This window comes from Spermophilus citellus, assembly GCF_964194105.1.
Source record: "Spermophilus citellus genome assembly, chromosome: 4".
NCBI lineage: Eukaryota > Metazoa > Chordata > Mammalia > Rodentia > Sciuridae > Spermophilus > Spermophilus citellus.
Window position 1 is genome coordinate 196,226,814 of NC_138185.1, and position 17,822 is coordinate 196,244,635.

The 17,822-nt window shown below is 32.0% G+C and overlaps 1 protein-coding gene across 6 annotated transcripts in view; it reads left to right on the top strand.

Annotated features, from left to right (window-relative positions):
- The window catches only part of PCNX1 (pecanex 1), a 148,636-nt gene that overhangs the window by 50,473 nt on the left and 80,341 nt on the right, over positions 1–17,822 (top strand). For 3 of the 6 annotated variants that reach the window (XM_081289006.1, XM_081289008.1, XM_081289011.1), the window contains exons 7-8: positions 5,049–5,181; positions 11,152–11,336. The exons of 2 other annotated variants lie outside the window; for them this stretch is intronic. In XM_081289006.1, the coding sequence (XP_081145132.1) occupies positions 5,049–5,181; positions 11,152–11,336 (318 nt within the window). The remainder of the gene's footprint in view (positions 1–5,048; positions 5,182–11,151; positions 11,337–17,822) is intronic. One more of the 6 variants, XM_081289007.1, reaches the window with a different exon arrangement.

A 17,822-nucleotide genomic window follows, 5' to 3' on the forward strand; every position in this document is an offset into this window, starting at 1 on the left:
ATGCCTCAGTTTCCTTAATTGTAAAGCAGGAATCATAACTCTCCGCCTGTCTCACTGTAATGGGCTTAGAAGTGTGAGAGCGCTTTGTAAATAGTGCATTCATTATGTAACCTAAATGCTGGTCATTTCAGGAAGCTTCCCTTTTCAAATATGTCACTTTAAATATATATTTTCTAGTAATCCACTGTTAGGTGAATCTCCTGAAAAGTAAATAGAAAATTGTATTTGAATACACTTTTCTAAGAGAAGGTTGATAATTTTTATTCCATTCACAAAGGATTAAAAGGATTAGGAATTACCTATGAAAGTAAGTAATCCTTATGCTGTACTTTTTAGGAATTGTTTTCTGTATGTGTGTAGTAGACTCCAAAGTATTATTTAGTTTATAGAAAGCATTTTGTCTGCCTAACTGTATGGCTGCTGTTATTGTGGAAAATATTAGTAAGGATATGCAAATTGTCTTTAACTCAAAATACAGCTAATAATATTGTTGTTATTTGCAGTTGTCAAAAAGCAAAGAAGTCTGGGGCTGGGGTTGTGGCTCAGTGGTAGAGTGCTCTCCCAGCATGCATGAGGCACTGAGTTCAATCATCAGCACCACATAAATTTAAAATAACGATATTCTGTCTACCTAAAACTAAAAACATAAATATTAAAGAAAAAGCAAAGAAGTCTTTAAAACTGTTTGCACAGATGGAAATTATTTTAATTCGGAATTGATGTTTAGAAGTTGTGCAATAGATTCTGATTGTTCTTTAGCCTCCCAGAAAATGGTGTTTCCCATTTCTTTAATAGAACAAAATCTTTTCATGTTGATATTAGCATTGTTCTTGGCTGGCATGGAAAGTAAGAAAGAGGAAATATGTTTAGATAAAATGGATTTCATGGCTAGACTAAAACATTTATTTCAGAATTTTTTGTATTGTAAAACCATTTGAATGTTTGTTTCTTTTTATGGTAATTTCATTCCTAAGTAATTGTTTACACCTTGATGAATATTTCAGTGTATTCCAGAATGTTTGCAAATGTCTTTTATTTTTCTGAGGTGCATAATATATTTCTTTCATACTTTGACCATTTTTCTTAAAAATTTAATTTCTCACTAGCAGTTTTTCCTATCTATTTGAGATTCAAGCATACATTTTTTTCCCCATGGTTTTCCCAGATGTATTCCCTTTTCCCCCCATAATCTACACTTCCCATCAAAAAGAGTTCTCTTGAGTAGTTTCTTCTAAATTTTTAACTTATTAAGAGCATTTGAGCTCTCCCAGGAACCTAGGCATAGCATTACATCTCTATCAGAAAGTAGCTTGTAACCTATGAATCCTTATAGTAATTAGTCAGCTATGTGATTGAAGTGGTTTTAGATAAAGCATCTTTATCTCTACATATTTTTAGTCAGAACCTTCCAGTTTTTGAGATAGAATTTGGACATCCCTTACTTCCTTCTTCACCAGTTTCACTGTTTAATGCATCTGCCTTTAATACTTTTCTATTGCCATTCAAAGAGTAAAGCCATCTTATAGTCTTTTATTTTAATATCCTCATATAAAAATAAATAATTGCACTACAATAATTCAGCATGGAACGTGTAGAATTTTCTATAATTGATTGGGATAATTGGGAAGTAACACTTGAAGCGGGAAGTGTGGATTGTGCAATTAACTTTTGTTGTGATCTTCAGCAGAAGTCAAACCTCTGCTGTCATAATATCTGAGGATAGTTGTACCTTGACAATGAATTACTCGTGGGCTTAAACCTTATTGATTGTATCACTTATACTGAAAAAAAAAAACTGAACTATCTGAAGATCCCTCTTAGTAATGATCATAAACTGGTCTTTTATACTCATTTTGACACAAATAAATGATTAGAATGCCAAAACTGTTGCAATTTTGAAAAATATTTTTTGAAAATAATATATATAACTATGTTCTTAAAAGTATTTGATAAATCTTGAATTTCATGGTTTTTGAATCTCTTGAATGTAATTTTTTCCCCTTTTGTACACTGACATAAAGTTTAGTTGTACTTAGATCATCAGCTTTTCATCATTTGCTTTTTATGTTACTATTGTCAACTAATTAACTTCATCCTTCTTTGCCAGAAGATGCTGGGATTTATGCAATTTCAAAATGTCAACTTCAAAATCAGTTTTTAAAGTATTTTCTCTCTTCCCTTTCATGCCATGATTCAAAGATTAAAAACAATCCAACGAACAAACAAAAACCAGCTTATTTTCTTTCTCCTATAAAGTAAAGTGATTTAAAAAGTGTTTTTTACACTTGACTTGTGTAAGGAAATTTTCATCAAGTTTGGTTGTATCTTATATGACTATAGCAAATTATTTTAATGTTTAAAGATCACCTGATCCCAATTGGACCCTGTTTGAAATAGAGAGCACATTTAAGTAGCACATTTCCAGGGGGCATGGTTTAGTCATATTTACTGTGTCTGTAAATGATGGTTTGGCATTTTCTGGCAATGGTGTGATCTTAGCTATTTTTAAAACAGTTGCCACAGTAAACATTTTCAAAGTTTTTGTAACAGTACACATTAACATCTTGAATGTTACAAAGGACAGTTTGGGCAGTAATTGTAACTTTTCTTTGATACATTTTTCAATGAATGCTTAAAGTTTCACTTTGAGTGTGGTCAGGCCCATTAAGGAATAAATGATGTTGCATTGCTATTTTGCAAATAAAATATGAATGGTGTGTTAGTGGCAAAAAAAAAAAAAGATTTCTGAAAAAAACTAAAGAACTTTTTGACTAATCATAGGCACTCTCATAGTTTTTTGTTTTTTCTTTCCCCCCTGTACTATGGAATAACTAGCTTTGATTTGATTATACCATTACGTTTTTAGTAGAAGGAAGATAATAAAACTGTCTCCTACTTCCCTTCTACCTATTCTCAGTATTCAGTGATCACATGTTGCTTTTCCCAAGTCCTTCTGAATAGTTCTAGTATATTTTATAGATTAAATTATGTCCTATAAATTGTGTCTGGGCAAGTTTTACTTTGCCATTTTGCTTAAAACAAAATAGAGGGACTGTTGAAAATTTCATAATAAAGTTAGATTGACCTATAAATAATAGTTTATTATAAGCAATGACTTATAAGTAATAGCATAATTGTCACAACTGTAGAGAAATCTTCAGTGTAATATTTTATGAAAGAAGACTTGACTTGAGTTTTTAAATAATGGTATAAATTCTGTTACCTGACTTAACTGCATTTCCTCCCTCAGCTGGCTTGTTTTCTTCTTTGCTTTTTTTTTGTTTGTTTGTTTCATCTTTCATCCAGTGACTGCTCTGCCAACATGTTTTCTTCTTTGTAATGAGGTGGATTGCATTTTCATTTCATTGAGATCCTGGTTGTCAGGAATTGGTGAAGTAGGCAATGTGCTTTATAGATTGTGATAACAATATGGCAACCTTGACTTTCTAGATCAGCACTATTGGATGCGACTTTCTATGGTGAGGGGAATATTCTGTCTGCATTGTCTAATAATGGTAGCCACTGGCTACATGACACTACTGAATACTTGAAGTATGGTTCACAAATGTGAGGAACTGAATTTTTAACTAAGTTAATTTAAATTTAAATAGCCACATATGGCTAGTGGCTACCATATTGGAAAGTTCAGCTCAAGATGACCAGATTTAATCAGCATCTTTTTTTTTGTTTAATTGACCATATGTGATTTTTGTTTACATGAACTTTAATTCCACAAATAACAGCCTTTTCATAGTTAAATGAATTTTTAGGTTTGGGAGAAATGTTTCTGTACTAACTTCTTTTATCTTTGTTTATACTTGGCATCAAAATACCCTTTGTCAAAGATCAAAATGATTCCCCAAATATTTAGATTACTAGGGAACAGTAGTTATTTTATATTAAAATGGAGAAAAATAATTTTATTTGTTTTGAAGACCCTAGTTGGTCAATTAATATGGTTTTGTAAAATTTATATTATTCTATTATGCTATTGTTGCATGCTTGGTTTAGTTTGTACTTTCTTGCCTCTAGATTAAATTATTAGTTTCTATACTTGGCATTTTGCTGATACTTGCTTCCTAATGTTGGTGGAACTAGGGCCAGGGCCGTAGTTCAATAAAGTCTGATAGTAGCAGAATACTTTATAGTGAAGATATATTTATGCTTTCTTGAATATTTAACAAACTAGCTGTGTAATCTCACAGTCATTGTTTTCACATTGTATTGTGAGGCAAGCTTGCTGCCTTACTCATTGGCATCTTCAGAGAAGTACAGAGGAACTCCAACTTAATTATGGTTCAGTTTATAACTGTTTAACTTTTACAATCGTGCAAAAGTGATATGCATTCAGTAGAATCATACTTCAAATTTTGAATTTCAATCATTTCCCCAGGGTTTGAAAATGTGATATGATATTCTTTTTCACGTTGGATAGCAGCTGGGAGCCACAGCTCCTAATCAGCCATATGATCGCAAGGTGAAGCAACCTGTCAATACTGTACATTATACTCTTTGTTAAACTATGATGTTTGGTAGGTTAGATGTATTAAATTCATTTTTGATCCATGGTATTTTCAATTTATGATTTTTTTTTTGAAATGTAACCCTATTATAAGTCAAGGAGCATCTGTTACTCTTAGTTGCTTTTATTATTCTCATAAGAGTAAAATCTAATGCCCATTCCCATTAATAGAAACTAACAAACACTAAAAGAGCTGACTTAATTAAAGGGAGAGTAGAGGAACATGAACAAAAATAAATGAGACTTTCAGGAAAAGATTTAAAGCAACATAGATCTCACAGTAGGAAATTGAAGTTGAAGAGAAATGGTGAGGGCAGATCAAAACATTTTTCAAAACAAATTAACTCTAAATAAATGATACTTTTTTGTTGACTGCTGGATATGATACACTAATTGTATAGATAGAAACAGTTTCGAGTAAGCAGACAAGTTCTCTAGAAGTGGGAAGTCAAGGGAAAGACAGGGTCAGCTGCTATTTACATCTCTGACCTAGGCTCCTATTTGACCTAAGTCTGTCTTGATGCAGCAGCACAGGCCAGCGAGGAGGCAGTGTCATTTCGCCGTGAACGCAGCACATTTAGGCGCCAGGCAGTACGGCGCCGGCACAATGCAGGGAGTAACCCTACCCCTCCTACCTTGCTCATCGGATCACCCCTAAGGTATGGTATTTTAAAATTCCACCAAGTTAGCATGCATGCAACAGATCTTCTAACCTGTTCTTTCGGAACCAAGAAACACTTGAAGAGCTTTGCTTTTCTTTCTGTTTCTCTTCTATACGTTTCAGCTCTTAGGCTTTCTCTGCATGTAACCATGAGCCTGTTGCATTATGCATGCCTTATGTTGTACTGTTTTTTTTTTTTTTTTAAATGATCAGATTGGTTTTGTCAAGTTTAAATCGCAAAATCACTTTTAGAAATGTAAATAGTAGATCTTAAATTAGCATTCCCTCTTTTTTATATTTCAAATTAATACTATTAATACAACATCTTTTCCCAATATCTGGATAGTGTTTAATAAGAAAAATTATGAGACCTAATGATGAGCTTGTTGAGAAATAACAGATAACTGACCTCAGTTTAAGTCAGTTTGTTTCATCTCACTAAAATATATTGTTTTACATTGTGTAAAATTGAGTGGTTTTTATTTCACAATCACCAGAACCTAATAAATAACAACTAAAATATTTATGTAAGTATGGTCAATTGGATATCCTTATTTCTATGTATATTTATATTTAATTTCTCAACCCCAATAACATATTAAACATTTTTTCAATATTTCCAAATAAGAAAACATCCATTCATAATATTGGGGTTATTTTCCATTAAAATTTCAATAAGTGTTTTCTTCTTAATTATCTCAAATCTAATGAGTTCATGTCTCAAATTAGAAATTTAACAATTTGTGGGGAACTATGGTGTACACCTGTAATCTCAGCAGTTTGGGAGGTCAAGGCAGAAGGATCTCAAGTTTGAGGTCAAACTCAGCAATTTAGAGAGACCCTTTCTCAAATTAAAAAATGAAAAGGGCTAAGGACATGTAGTTTAGTGGTAAAGCACTCCTGGATTCAATTTCCAGTACTGGGGGGAAAAATGTAATAATCCATTCAAAACGCTATGCTTTATTTTAAAAAGACAAATATGGACATAATTACATATATATGTTTATCAGTCTCTGTCCAAAAGCATAATTTACAAATTACTTTCTTTTCACATTTTAAAGAAGGAAGAACATTTGATGAAATAACTTCTGTCGAGTACATGATAGATGAGAAGAGATAAGTCCTTCCTTTTAAAAAATTTTTTTTGAGAGTAGCAGAATCTTGTTTCTTTAAAATGTTTCATTTTGTAAAGTCCCTTGAGATTTAAGATTTGATTATTTTTCTAGATTTTTTTTATTAGAGGAAGAAGCTTCATCTCTCACAGATCATGATCCTAATTCCTTTAACAGTAGATAAATTTAAAAAATATATATTTTGTAGTTATACACAATAGCTTTATTTTGTTTATTTATTTTTATGTGGTCCTGAGGATCGAACCCAGGGCCTGGTATGTGCTAGGCGAGTGCTCTACTGCTGAGCCACAACCCCAGCCCAACAGTAGATACATTTATAAAAACTTGTTATTGGCTAAACCAACATTAAAATATAGAAGTGGGAAGGCAACCAATTTAAAAGAAATATTTATTCTAGAAACCTTTGCTTTTTGTGAGCACCCCACTTCTATTTCCTTTTACCTTCTTTTCTTCCTGAGGGAACTTTTCCTTCTGCTAGTGAATTTTGGGCCTAGCCTCAACATGCAGAAAGAGGTGAGCATTTTCTTAATTTTTTAAAAAAGATTTGTTTCTTAACCTTTCAAAAAGCCCCTTAAATAATACTGCCATTGATAACTTCTTTGCCTTGTTACTCACACCATGTTTCTATTTCTTAAACATTTAATTAACCTTCTGTAAGACTAAAAATTCTTTCATTCTTTGCTACAAATGAACCTGCTGAAACTCATCAAACAAATGCAGACAAATTAGTTTTTTCTCGTGCCTGGTGGAATATTAGATTTACCGTTACAACTCCAAACATTCACATAATATTTTCCCAAGGCTTTAAATGTATTAATCACATCTAGGGTATGGCATAGAACTTCTAAAGACATCATACTAGAATTTTTAGAAAGTAATCTTATACTAGTCAGCGTGTAGTTTTTGTTCAAGTTCCAGGATATTTTCAATACAAAGGTTGCATATATGTCGTAAATAAGCTGACTTCACTCTTCCTCACGAGTGAAGTGAAATAAAATTTAACGGAGAGGAATCAGGAAAAAATACCAACTTATTAAAATCATCTTTTGTAATCATAAAAATATTAAAGGAAAGTATTGCTATTTTTTTTTGGTATAAGCTCTCAAATAATAATCTCATCTTTAAATAAGTATAGGATGGCATGGTCATTTCAAAGATGGCAAACTTATTTGCCAAAAAGGGATAGAATATATGTGGCAATACTTTCATTACAACTACTATATAAATACTAGTAAAATTTACTACACTCTTATCTGTAGGGAAAATGTTCCTCCAGTGGATACCTGAATCATCAGATGGTACTAAACCCTGTGTATATCAACAGTACAAATATATTTATGTTCACCACAGTAAGAAATTGCTACCAAACTGGGTTCAGTGTTACATGACTTTAACCTGAGCGATGCAGATGTAGGCCAATGCAGGAGGATTGCGAATTCAAGGCCACCCTTAGCAACTTAATGAGACCCCATCTCCAATTTTAAAACAAAGGGCTGGTATATTCAGTGGTAGAACACCCTTGTATTTAACCCACAGTACCACCAAGAAAGGAAGAAAGAAAGAAAGAAATTAATGATAACATAATAAACTAGGAATGATAACAATATATTATATGTTATTATAAAAGGTATTTAAAACTTAAAAATTGTTTATTTCTGGAATTCCATTTACTTTTTTCAGATTGCTGTTGATCGTGGTTCTCTAGAACTGCGGGGGACCGCAGGACGTAGTGGGTAGGGTGGTGGGAGCACGACACACACACACACACCCACCCACACACACTTTAGATAAAGGGAGACTACTATAATTTATTTTAAACTTCAATGAATAGTTTATAATGAGCCATCCAAAAAGCAATGTGGTAAAATCTATTTATATGGTTTGGGAGTGAATCATGAATTTTCTCACAAACAGAATTTGCATTTTTAAATATGCTTATTAGAATAAACTCTTCCAGAACTATTTTTATAGCTTTTTTTTAAAAATTAGCCTATATGTAGGTTTTAGAGATCCTTGCCAATTGTTCCTAGTCAGTAGAGCTAAAAACCAAGGTAAATATTTAAAAATATTAGAAGACAAATATTAAGAATTCTGTATTAACCTAAATGTTACTTTTTAAAATATAAGACTGAAAGATCAGTGGCAAAAAATAAGATCACAGTTATATTTGAGAGTTCATTGTTAGAAATTTATGAAGGTTGTTTTGTGCTCAGAAAAGAATCAGGTACTTATGTATTACGTTGAAGATATTCTTTTCTCTGGAATCTGGAGATTGAGAGGAATTATGGAGTCACACTCTTAGAGTTTACATTTTTATTTAGACAGCACATACAAAACTGACAGTACAAGAAAGGATGTGCTATCACTATCACTTCAGTGCTACAGAAGAAGAAAGAACAAGACCAATTATTCTTCATTTAAACTGGAAATGTTAATTAGCATGATTGTATACCAGTGATACTAGTGGTAGCCAATAATTAAACACTTAAATTTCTACCTTTTGCTATGTTGTAAAGTAGTTGCTACCTTTTTTCAAACGGCTAGTTTTATTATATAATTGGAACTGTAAAGAAGATACATTTATGCCAGTTATTAGTTTGAAATGAAATGCAACCCATCAGGATTATGTTTTTTGACAGTTTTTGCAAAAGTGACAGACTTTTTCTTGTTGAGGGGTTTTAAAAATAGAAACTCAAGGGAAATAAATATTTTATTACTACCTTTTAAACTCAATATTTATTATCTTATAGAATTTGTCATTTCTTTTAATTCTTTATTCTGGAGTTGATAAAAATCAACTGCCTGATATTTTGAAAACATTTTATAAACTTGGTTATACATTGTACATCTGGGTTCAAGATTCAAATATTCTCAAATGTATTTATATAGAAATACATCTAACTGTACTAACCACCTTTGCTTATGACTATATGAAAAATTACTAGAAAAACTTGTTGAGCACAATTTCCATAAAATTTGGCTCTTTTGAATCTAAAAGGACACAGTACTTTAACTACTTAAATATTTTTCCTTGCTATTTTTCTCTTGTGAAACTTGTTCAGCTTGGTAAGGTTTGTGAATAAGTTTAGGTAGCTTTTGAGGAAGAGTATCAGATGCATTATATATGTATGGAAGATAAAAAACTTATCTCCAGATCATGTCTTGATTTATATGTATTATATGAAATTTCTAGTCCAAACAAGTTATTTCATAAATCCTTTTGTAGTTATGGCTTAATTATGCCAGTAAGGATTTATAAATCAAAATTTTGCAGATGTGATTTTTCTTATATGTTGTGTGCATTCTTATGTTGTGATTAGAACACGTACCCTTCGGTGATGCTAAAACAAGCCTGAAATGTGAATGTTGCTAGTCAATATAACTTTCTGTGATGGTAGAAATATTCTGTAATCTGCACTGTCCAATGTAGTAGACACTAATTACTAACTACTGCCCACTTTGTTAGCTATGTTATGTGATTGAGCAATTGAAATATGGTTTGTATTACTGAGAAAATTAAATTTTAATTAATTTAAATAGTTCCTGGCTACTATATCAGACAATGCAGTTCCAGAATATTCTGTTGACATAGCCACAGACTAAAATATTTTTAGTTAGCCTTTTATTTCATGGTCCATCTGTAGTAGATAAGTTTGTTTTATAGGCATCAGAGAAACTATTATGTTGAATTTAAGGGATTAGAGAGAACTTGGAATTCATTAAAAATAACAAAGTAAGGCCATCCTGAATAGCATTCTTTTTGTTCTAGAGGTCTAATAATTTTAGAAGCAGACTCTTGGGATTATTCAAAGTCAGCTCAGATTAACGGAATACAGTGTTTCATTGAAGAATAAGCAGTATTTCATTGAGAATAATCTAATAATTATAATTAAAATGTTTTCATGAATTTCATCAGTTTAAATTTGTTTAGATATTATATGAGCCTTAAAATTCACATTATCTAAATAAATTTATAAAAATATAAGAATGATATAGAAAATTTTATAAATAATTTTAATAACTTTATACTAAATACTAAATATTATAACAAAAACCTTTATGGAATTTAGAAAAGATAGAACATCCCATGAAATTACAGGTTTCTAAAATATATTTTCTAAAATGATGGGTCCTAGTTAAATAAGACTACAAAACAGATTAAAAAGGAAATAACAATTTGTTCAGGAAACATAATCTTTACCTCCTTAGATACTAAGCATGTTATTTCAGAAATATGTAGGCTTTTTATAGGTAATACTTTATATTTATTCTGCTTCTGTCAATATCCTGATGGTCATTTGTGTTTCACTTGTTTGAATGAGTTTTTCCTGTTCTCTTCCACTAGTTTGTGATTTTTTTTTTTCTTCAAAATTGTTGTCTTGGTTGCATTTGTTAAGATTCTTTGGTTTTCAAGTGCATAGAGACTTTGTTTTATAAAATTGAGACCCCAGAATGTTTTAAAGAAAATTTTAGAATTGTTATGAGATTATAAATAAAAGTGCATATTTAACTGACACATATGGTGAATGTGCTCACAACTCTGTTGCTTTTTGTTTCCCTTACACTAGAATTTATTTGACTTGAAGTAGAAGAAAGTTGCAGATTGAGCAATTTTCATATATATTAAATGTTTAGTGCATTAATCACTACAAATCAAACTGATAAGGACCAGAACATTTAAGCTGGCAGTGTAATCTCTATATTTTACAAAGTTGGTTCTTTCTTAGGTTACGTTGAAAAGTGTCTTTTTGAAATCAGTTTTCTATATTGATTTCATTCTAGCTATTTTCTCTTTTCTTCCCTGTAATGTCTCCCCAATCCATGTTTTCTCCTAGCCTTCAAGATGGTCAGCAAGGCCAGCAGTCCACAGCCCAGGTCAAAGTCCAGTCCCGCCCCCCTTCCCAGGCTGCAGTGCTCAGTGCTAGTGCCTCATTGCTGGTGAGAAATGGGAGTGTCCACTTAGAAGCATCACATGACAATGCATCTGCTGTAGGCGGTAGCAGTTTGCAGGATGAACTTGGTATGCAGGCCTTACGTAATCTTGGTTATACAAAACTTTAATGCAGCAGATAATGGATGATGATTGCACTTCTTTCTTGAGATAGCTTCATTTTGGAACTATGCATAAGAGCACCATGTTTGCCCAATGTGTAAGGAAAATTTAAGTTTTTTGCTTTTTTGTTGTCTGTTTCTACTTCTTACTCTGCGTTTTATTTTGAGCATGTCCATTATTAGTAGGTAGTTAATATATTAATAAGTTTATACTTTAGTATTCTCTTAAAAATTATTTTGACAGTTTTTCCCAAGCATTTGTACCATATGAGAATTTTTTTTTAATTGTTTAGGCCCGGTGTGGTGGCTCACCTATAATTCCAGGAACTTGGAAGGTTGAGGCAGAAGGATCTCAACTTTGAGGCCAACATAAGCAATTTAGTGAGACCCTGTCTCAAAACAAAAAATAAAAAGGGTTGAGGATGTAGCTCAATGTAAAGTGCCCCTGGGGTCAATCCCCAGCACACCTCCCCCCACAAAAAATACCCTTTGATTTCTTTGAATATGCTATATATAGAAAAGGCAAAAGTGCTTTCTAATGGTCAGTTACTAAAATATATCTCTCTGAGGTATTCTACATTTTACAATGTCCAACATTTTTAATAGAATTTATTATAGTTCTAAATACAATACTCTGAGGATATCATGGCTCTATATTAATATCAGATAATAACTGGATAAAGTATATCCCTTTTTCCTGTTTATATATCTATAAATGTACACATGAATTATTAAATAATTAATTCTCAGAGTCATATAATTGAAAACCTTGTCAATACATTAGCCATTCAAATATCTGCTTTATGCCTTTAAATAAGGGTAAAATTTTATACTGATTTGATTTAATTTCTATTTCTCTATATTGAGCTGTAGATTCCAGCTTTGTTGTGCTCAGAATGCAGATTAGTTATTAAGAAACACTTGTGATTTTGCTTATTTGTGTTATAGCTGCTTTTCACTTATAAAAATGACATCTAATTGATGCTTTAGTTGGAAGGATATGTGGTGTAAAGTACCAAATTAGAATTCAATAAAGCTTCTTACGCTATCTGTCCATTGGCTCCTTTTCTATTTTGTAAAAATCATTAAGCATTAGGTACAGAGATATAGGTATGTAAATGTACATATTGATGAAAATGATTATCTTTAACAAATCTTGAACATGGACATCTAAGATTTATAACATTAGAATGAGTGAGTTTAGATAAAATAACAAATCATTGGAATACTTTAATTTGAAACTTAGAATGCTTTTGGTTCTAGGTTTGTAATTTGGAGAGGTAAGAAAATCCTAAGGAGAGTGCTTAAGAGAGAATTAGACGTCAGTTTTGCTACTGAATTTAGTTGCAGGTGACACTTGTTAGTTGCAAATATTTAGTTTATCACTCATGTGATAATATCTTTGTTCATCATCAGTTAACCTAGCGTCCAGATGGACAGAAGGCTTGTGAATATGAAACTTTAGATGCCAGCTCATTGTCTGTTGGCTTCATGGATTAGAGAGAACTTAGTATTCATTAAAAATAACAAAGTAAGGCCATCCTGAGTAGCATTCTTTTGGTGGATTGGTTAAAGTAAAAGGCTTCATGTTGATCCACTTCAGATTTTTTGACTTTTTCAGATCAAGCATAAAACAGTTGATGATTTTCCTCAATGAAAATTCTTAGTTTTCTTTTAAAAAATCAGTGAAGTATGCCTTAATTAAAAACTTTCATTTTTAAAGTCTTATGCAGATTATTGGAAATACATACCTATGAACTGTCTTACCATTCTGATGATAAAGCCTCCTGGGTGGAGGTACCTTTAGCATTTTCTGGTAGACACTCAGGATAGTCTCTGGGAATTTGAATTTTTCCCTTCTGTTAACTGCAGGGTTTTTTTTTTTAAGTTCTCAGTGGACCTTAATATTATTTATTTATACATGGTGCTGAGATTCAAACCCAGGGCCTCACACGTGCCTGGCAAGCGCTCTACCATTGAGCCACAACCTCAGCCCCTTAACTGCCTTTTGATAGCTAGTTCTTGGCTTGTAATACTTGAATGCTGCCACATTGAATGCTTAGTAATAATTAGCACAAAACAATGAGAGGAAAGTGAATACCTGTTCCACAGTACATAAAGTTGTCCCCTCAAAATTCTGAAAATGAACTGCAACTGACTTAAAAAGAACTGCTAGGGAAACTGGAATATTTTTGTGGCATGGTTTAATTTTTTATGTGATTTTAATTAACAATAGCAAGATAATTTTGTATAAGTGGATTTGGGTACTGTATATTCAGATATGTTAAAGTTAGCCATGATGTTCCTTAAAAATAAGGGATATTTATAAGGGATTGTTTTCTTCCCAGTTTAGCTGCTTTATTAAAAAAATTCACATGTATAGTTTTCATATAAGACATTTATATGTAACACTATATACACTATATACATATACACATACTCAGATCTGTTCAGCAGGCATAATTGTTAATCAAAATTACTTTTAGAAACTGAATAATAAGTGGTATAATTAAAAAAAAACCTTTCCTATAGGCTTTATTTCCATGAAAACCAAGTTTAAAAAACAAAAAGCTTGAATGGAAGTGATGGCTTGAATGACAATTATTTTGAAGAAAACATTTTTAAAAAAGGTAATTCTGATAGAAATTTCTATCTTTCAATGCAATATGTTTTTCTTTTAAAGATCACATCTTAAAGTTTGATTTAATTTCATTCTGATCATTTTTTATTGGACTTGCTTCTTGCATTTGGTTTTATGCTACTTTGTGAATTAAAATGTGATAATAGTAAGTAAAACAAATTGTAGTTTAGTTCCAAGATTACACTACAGGAGAGACTGAATTCAGGTAGTCTTGAAATTCTATTTTATATTTGCTGAGCTTTTTCTATAAAATTTAGCAATTGCTTCTCAGTTTTTATGTTAATCTGTTTCCTCTTATAAATTAAGACTTAACATGTAGATGCAATGATGAAAAATACTTTCATAGTTGATAATAACCCTGAATATGTAACATATCTCAAAGGGAATGTTCTATATAAGATCAGGTAGAAAAGCAAAATTGGCCTGTGTGTGTATGAAATTACTGGTGATCATTGCTGAGGATATATGTGTTGAAAAGCATATACAAAATTATTTCAACATTATTTGGAAAAATTAAAAATTACTATTACAATATAGACAGGAAACAAGCACATGTCAGTTTTATATATATGTACATATAAAATATGTAAACATGAGTAGTATTTCTCTGATTAAGACTTTTTAAAATTTGGTTAATGTTTTAGGTGTTTAAAAATTGTTGCATGAGCCGGGCACAGTGGCACACTTTTGTAATCCCAGGAAATTGGGAGGCTGAGCCAGGATTGCAAGTTTGAGACCAGCCTCATCAATTTAGTGAGGCCCTAAGCCAGTTAATGAGATCTCGTCTAGAGAAGAAAAAAGAGAAAAATAAAGGAGGGCTGGAGATGTGGCTCAGTAGCAAAGTGCCCCCCCCCCACTTAAATCCTCAGTGTGTGTGTGTGTTGTTTTTTTTTTTTTTTTTTTTGTGTGTGTGTGTGTGTCTGTTTGCTTGAATTGGTTTTTCTGAGGCTCTTTTTTCCCCTCATCTTTTTATTTTATTTTTTTCCTGAGGCTCTTTTGTTTGTTTCATTACCGAAAGATTGACAAAGAAGGTATCCTTTGAAATAATCTGCTTTACTACAGAGTTTATGAACTTGAAAATGTAGTTAGCTGTAGGGGAAGTCTCTCAGGAAATCTCACAACACCTTGATGCCCTTCTTATTAAGCTACTTATTTTTGGTTTTGTTTTTTCTTTGTACTGGGAGTTGAGCCCAGGCTCACTTAACCACTGAGCCACATTCCCAGCTCTTTTTATTTTTGATTTTGAGACAGGATCTTGCCAAGTTACCTAGGGCCTTGCTAAGTTGCTGAGGCCGATCTCAAACTTGTGATCTTCCTGCCTCAGTCTCCTGTGTTGCTGGAATTACAGATGTGTGCCCAAATTGGTGTTTGTTTTTTAGTAGAAAGATACTAAAATATTTAAAATATATTTTTTGGAGGAAGTGCAACTCATGGTATATAAATGAAAGTTAACTGTTCATTTTTATTGAAACAGTAAAAGTGCTTCATTGTATCTAGAAGGAGGAATTATATATAGGGGATATATTGTACTTACACTTCCTTTTGATAGAATTATGATGTGCTATTAATCCCATCCTTAGAACAGAAATAGAAGTCTACAAATATCAAGAGATACATTGAAAAAATTAAGTCATCATAATCTTATCACTCAGATAGCCACTATTAATATTTTGTGATTTTTTTCTTCTAGTTTATTTTTTAAATATTTATTGTTGACACAATATCTTTATTTTATTTATTTATTTTTATGTTGTGCTGAGGATTGAATCCAGGACCTTGCATGTGCTAGGTGAGCTCACTACCGCTGAGCCACAACACCAGCCCCTCTTCTAGTTTTTTAATGTACATATGTATGTAATTTTCTAAAATAGAGTTGTAATCATTTTATGTGACATTGTGCTACTGTATGAGTTTTGTACCTTTTTTCTCTTATTTTTAAATAGGTATATGATCTTTTGTCACTTAGATCTATATGAAAAACAGTACAGTGTAGAGAACTCTATAGAACCAGACTTCTGAATTTCAAATCCAATGCTCTGCCACTTACACTAGCTATCTGACCTTGGACAAGTTTTCTCTCCCTGATGTATTTTTTTCTTTAAGTCTTTGGTAATGTATACATGTATGTGACTTTTCCCCATAGTTTTCTCATTTGTCAATTGGGGCAATAATAGTGCTTACTTCATAGGTTTATTGTGAAGATAATATCTGTTAAAACATGTAAAGAAATATAACAGTGCTGGCAATAGTAAGTTTATCAGATGAATGATCATTGCTATTGCTAATAATGATAAAATATTATTATATCATGGTTTATTTAACTAGTATAACTAAGGTTATGGTTAGTCTTTGAGATGTTTACTGATAATTCCTGTTGTGCTGAAGGTTCTTTATGTAATCTTTATATGTAGCTGTGATTAATTCCTTAGGATAAATATGTTGAAGTGGAATTGTCAGTCAAGGAGAATAAACATTGGGTTTTGATGTATGCTCTTATTAATTGCTTTATGGAAAGCTCATACCAGTTTATACTTTATCTGGCAGGGTTTAGAAGTGTCTGTTTTATCCCCACAAATGTAAGTTTAAAATAAACCTAGATAATTTTAATTTTATCTGCCCAATATTAATTCCCTGCATAATGGTTAGAAGTTTTAATTGTTCCTATAGGAAGACTATAGAATATTATTTTAAATAGTTTTGAAAACTTGAATTGTAGGAATTTTAGAGAAGACTGGTTGAGATATCTGATTTGTCTCTTGCTAGTATATTCTAAAGAATTCATTGAAGCTAAACTTGATTGCTTTCTAACATTAAGCATTCTTAAGATCATAAATTAAAGTTTATTAATATGCATTTGTTGGAATATAGATAAGATTCTTTATCACATAGAAATATACATAGAGATACCCTTGCCCTGACATCAGTGGCTAAAATTAAAGTTTATATTTCACTCATAACAATCTAATGAGATCCATTTCTTTTAGATGGGTTGACTCTTGTTATCTTCCACTTGTGCCTGGGCTGATTCAGAGCAACTGCTGTGGTTGTTGAAATTTCCCAGCAAACTGAAGGGAGGGTGGTGGTGGGGGGTAGGGGAACAGGGACAGGGGTGCGGGGTTGGGGGTGGGGTAAGAAAATGTGAAGGTCATTTAGGCTTTAACTTTTATTCTTGACTTGGAAAATGTGCCTTTCACTTTTTTCTACTTCCCATTTGCCTGTACATAATCACCAGGTAACTTCCAGCTGCGAGAGATTGGGAAGGACCTCTAACTACATGGACATGAGCTTAGCTGCAATTCAGTTAGGGGAAGGTCCTATTATTAAAACGAATAAGGAGAAGGTAGATAGATACTGAATGAAGGTCAGTTATCAGTCTTTGGCATAATAAGATGATAGGAATTTCACTTCAATAAGATGAAGATCATTGACCTACTATTAAAGTTGATAGTTCAAAGAAAAGAAATACAAGACACCTACAGTCATGGGCCACAACCTCAGTCTTACTCATAATTTTTAAAATTGGAAATTAAAAGCAGGATTAAGATTGTTTTTCATCTGTTGAAAAGGGTTTGGAGAAATAGGCAGTTAAATGACAGAATATTTTTGTAGGTCAAATTAGAATTATGGACCAAAAATGCCCATATCTTTTAAAAAAATATTTTATTTTTTGGTTATAGTTGGACACAATACCTTTATTTTATTTATTTATTTTTATGTGATGCTGAGGATCAAACCCAGGGCCTCAAATGTGCTAGGCGAGCACTCTACTGGTGAGCCACAACCCCAGCCCGCAAAATGCCCATATCTTTAATC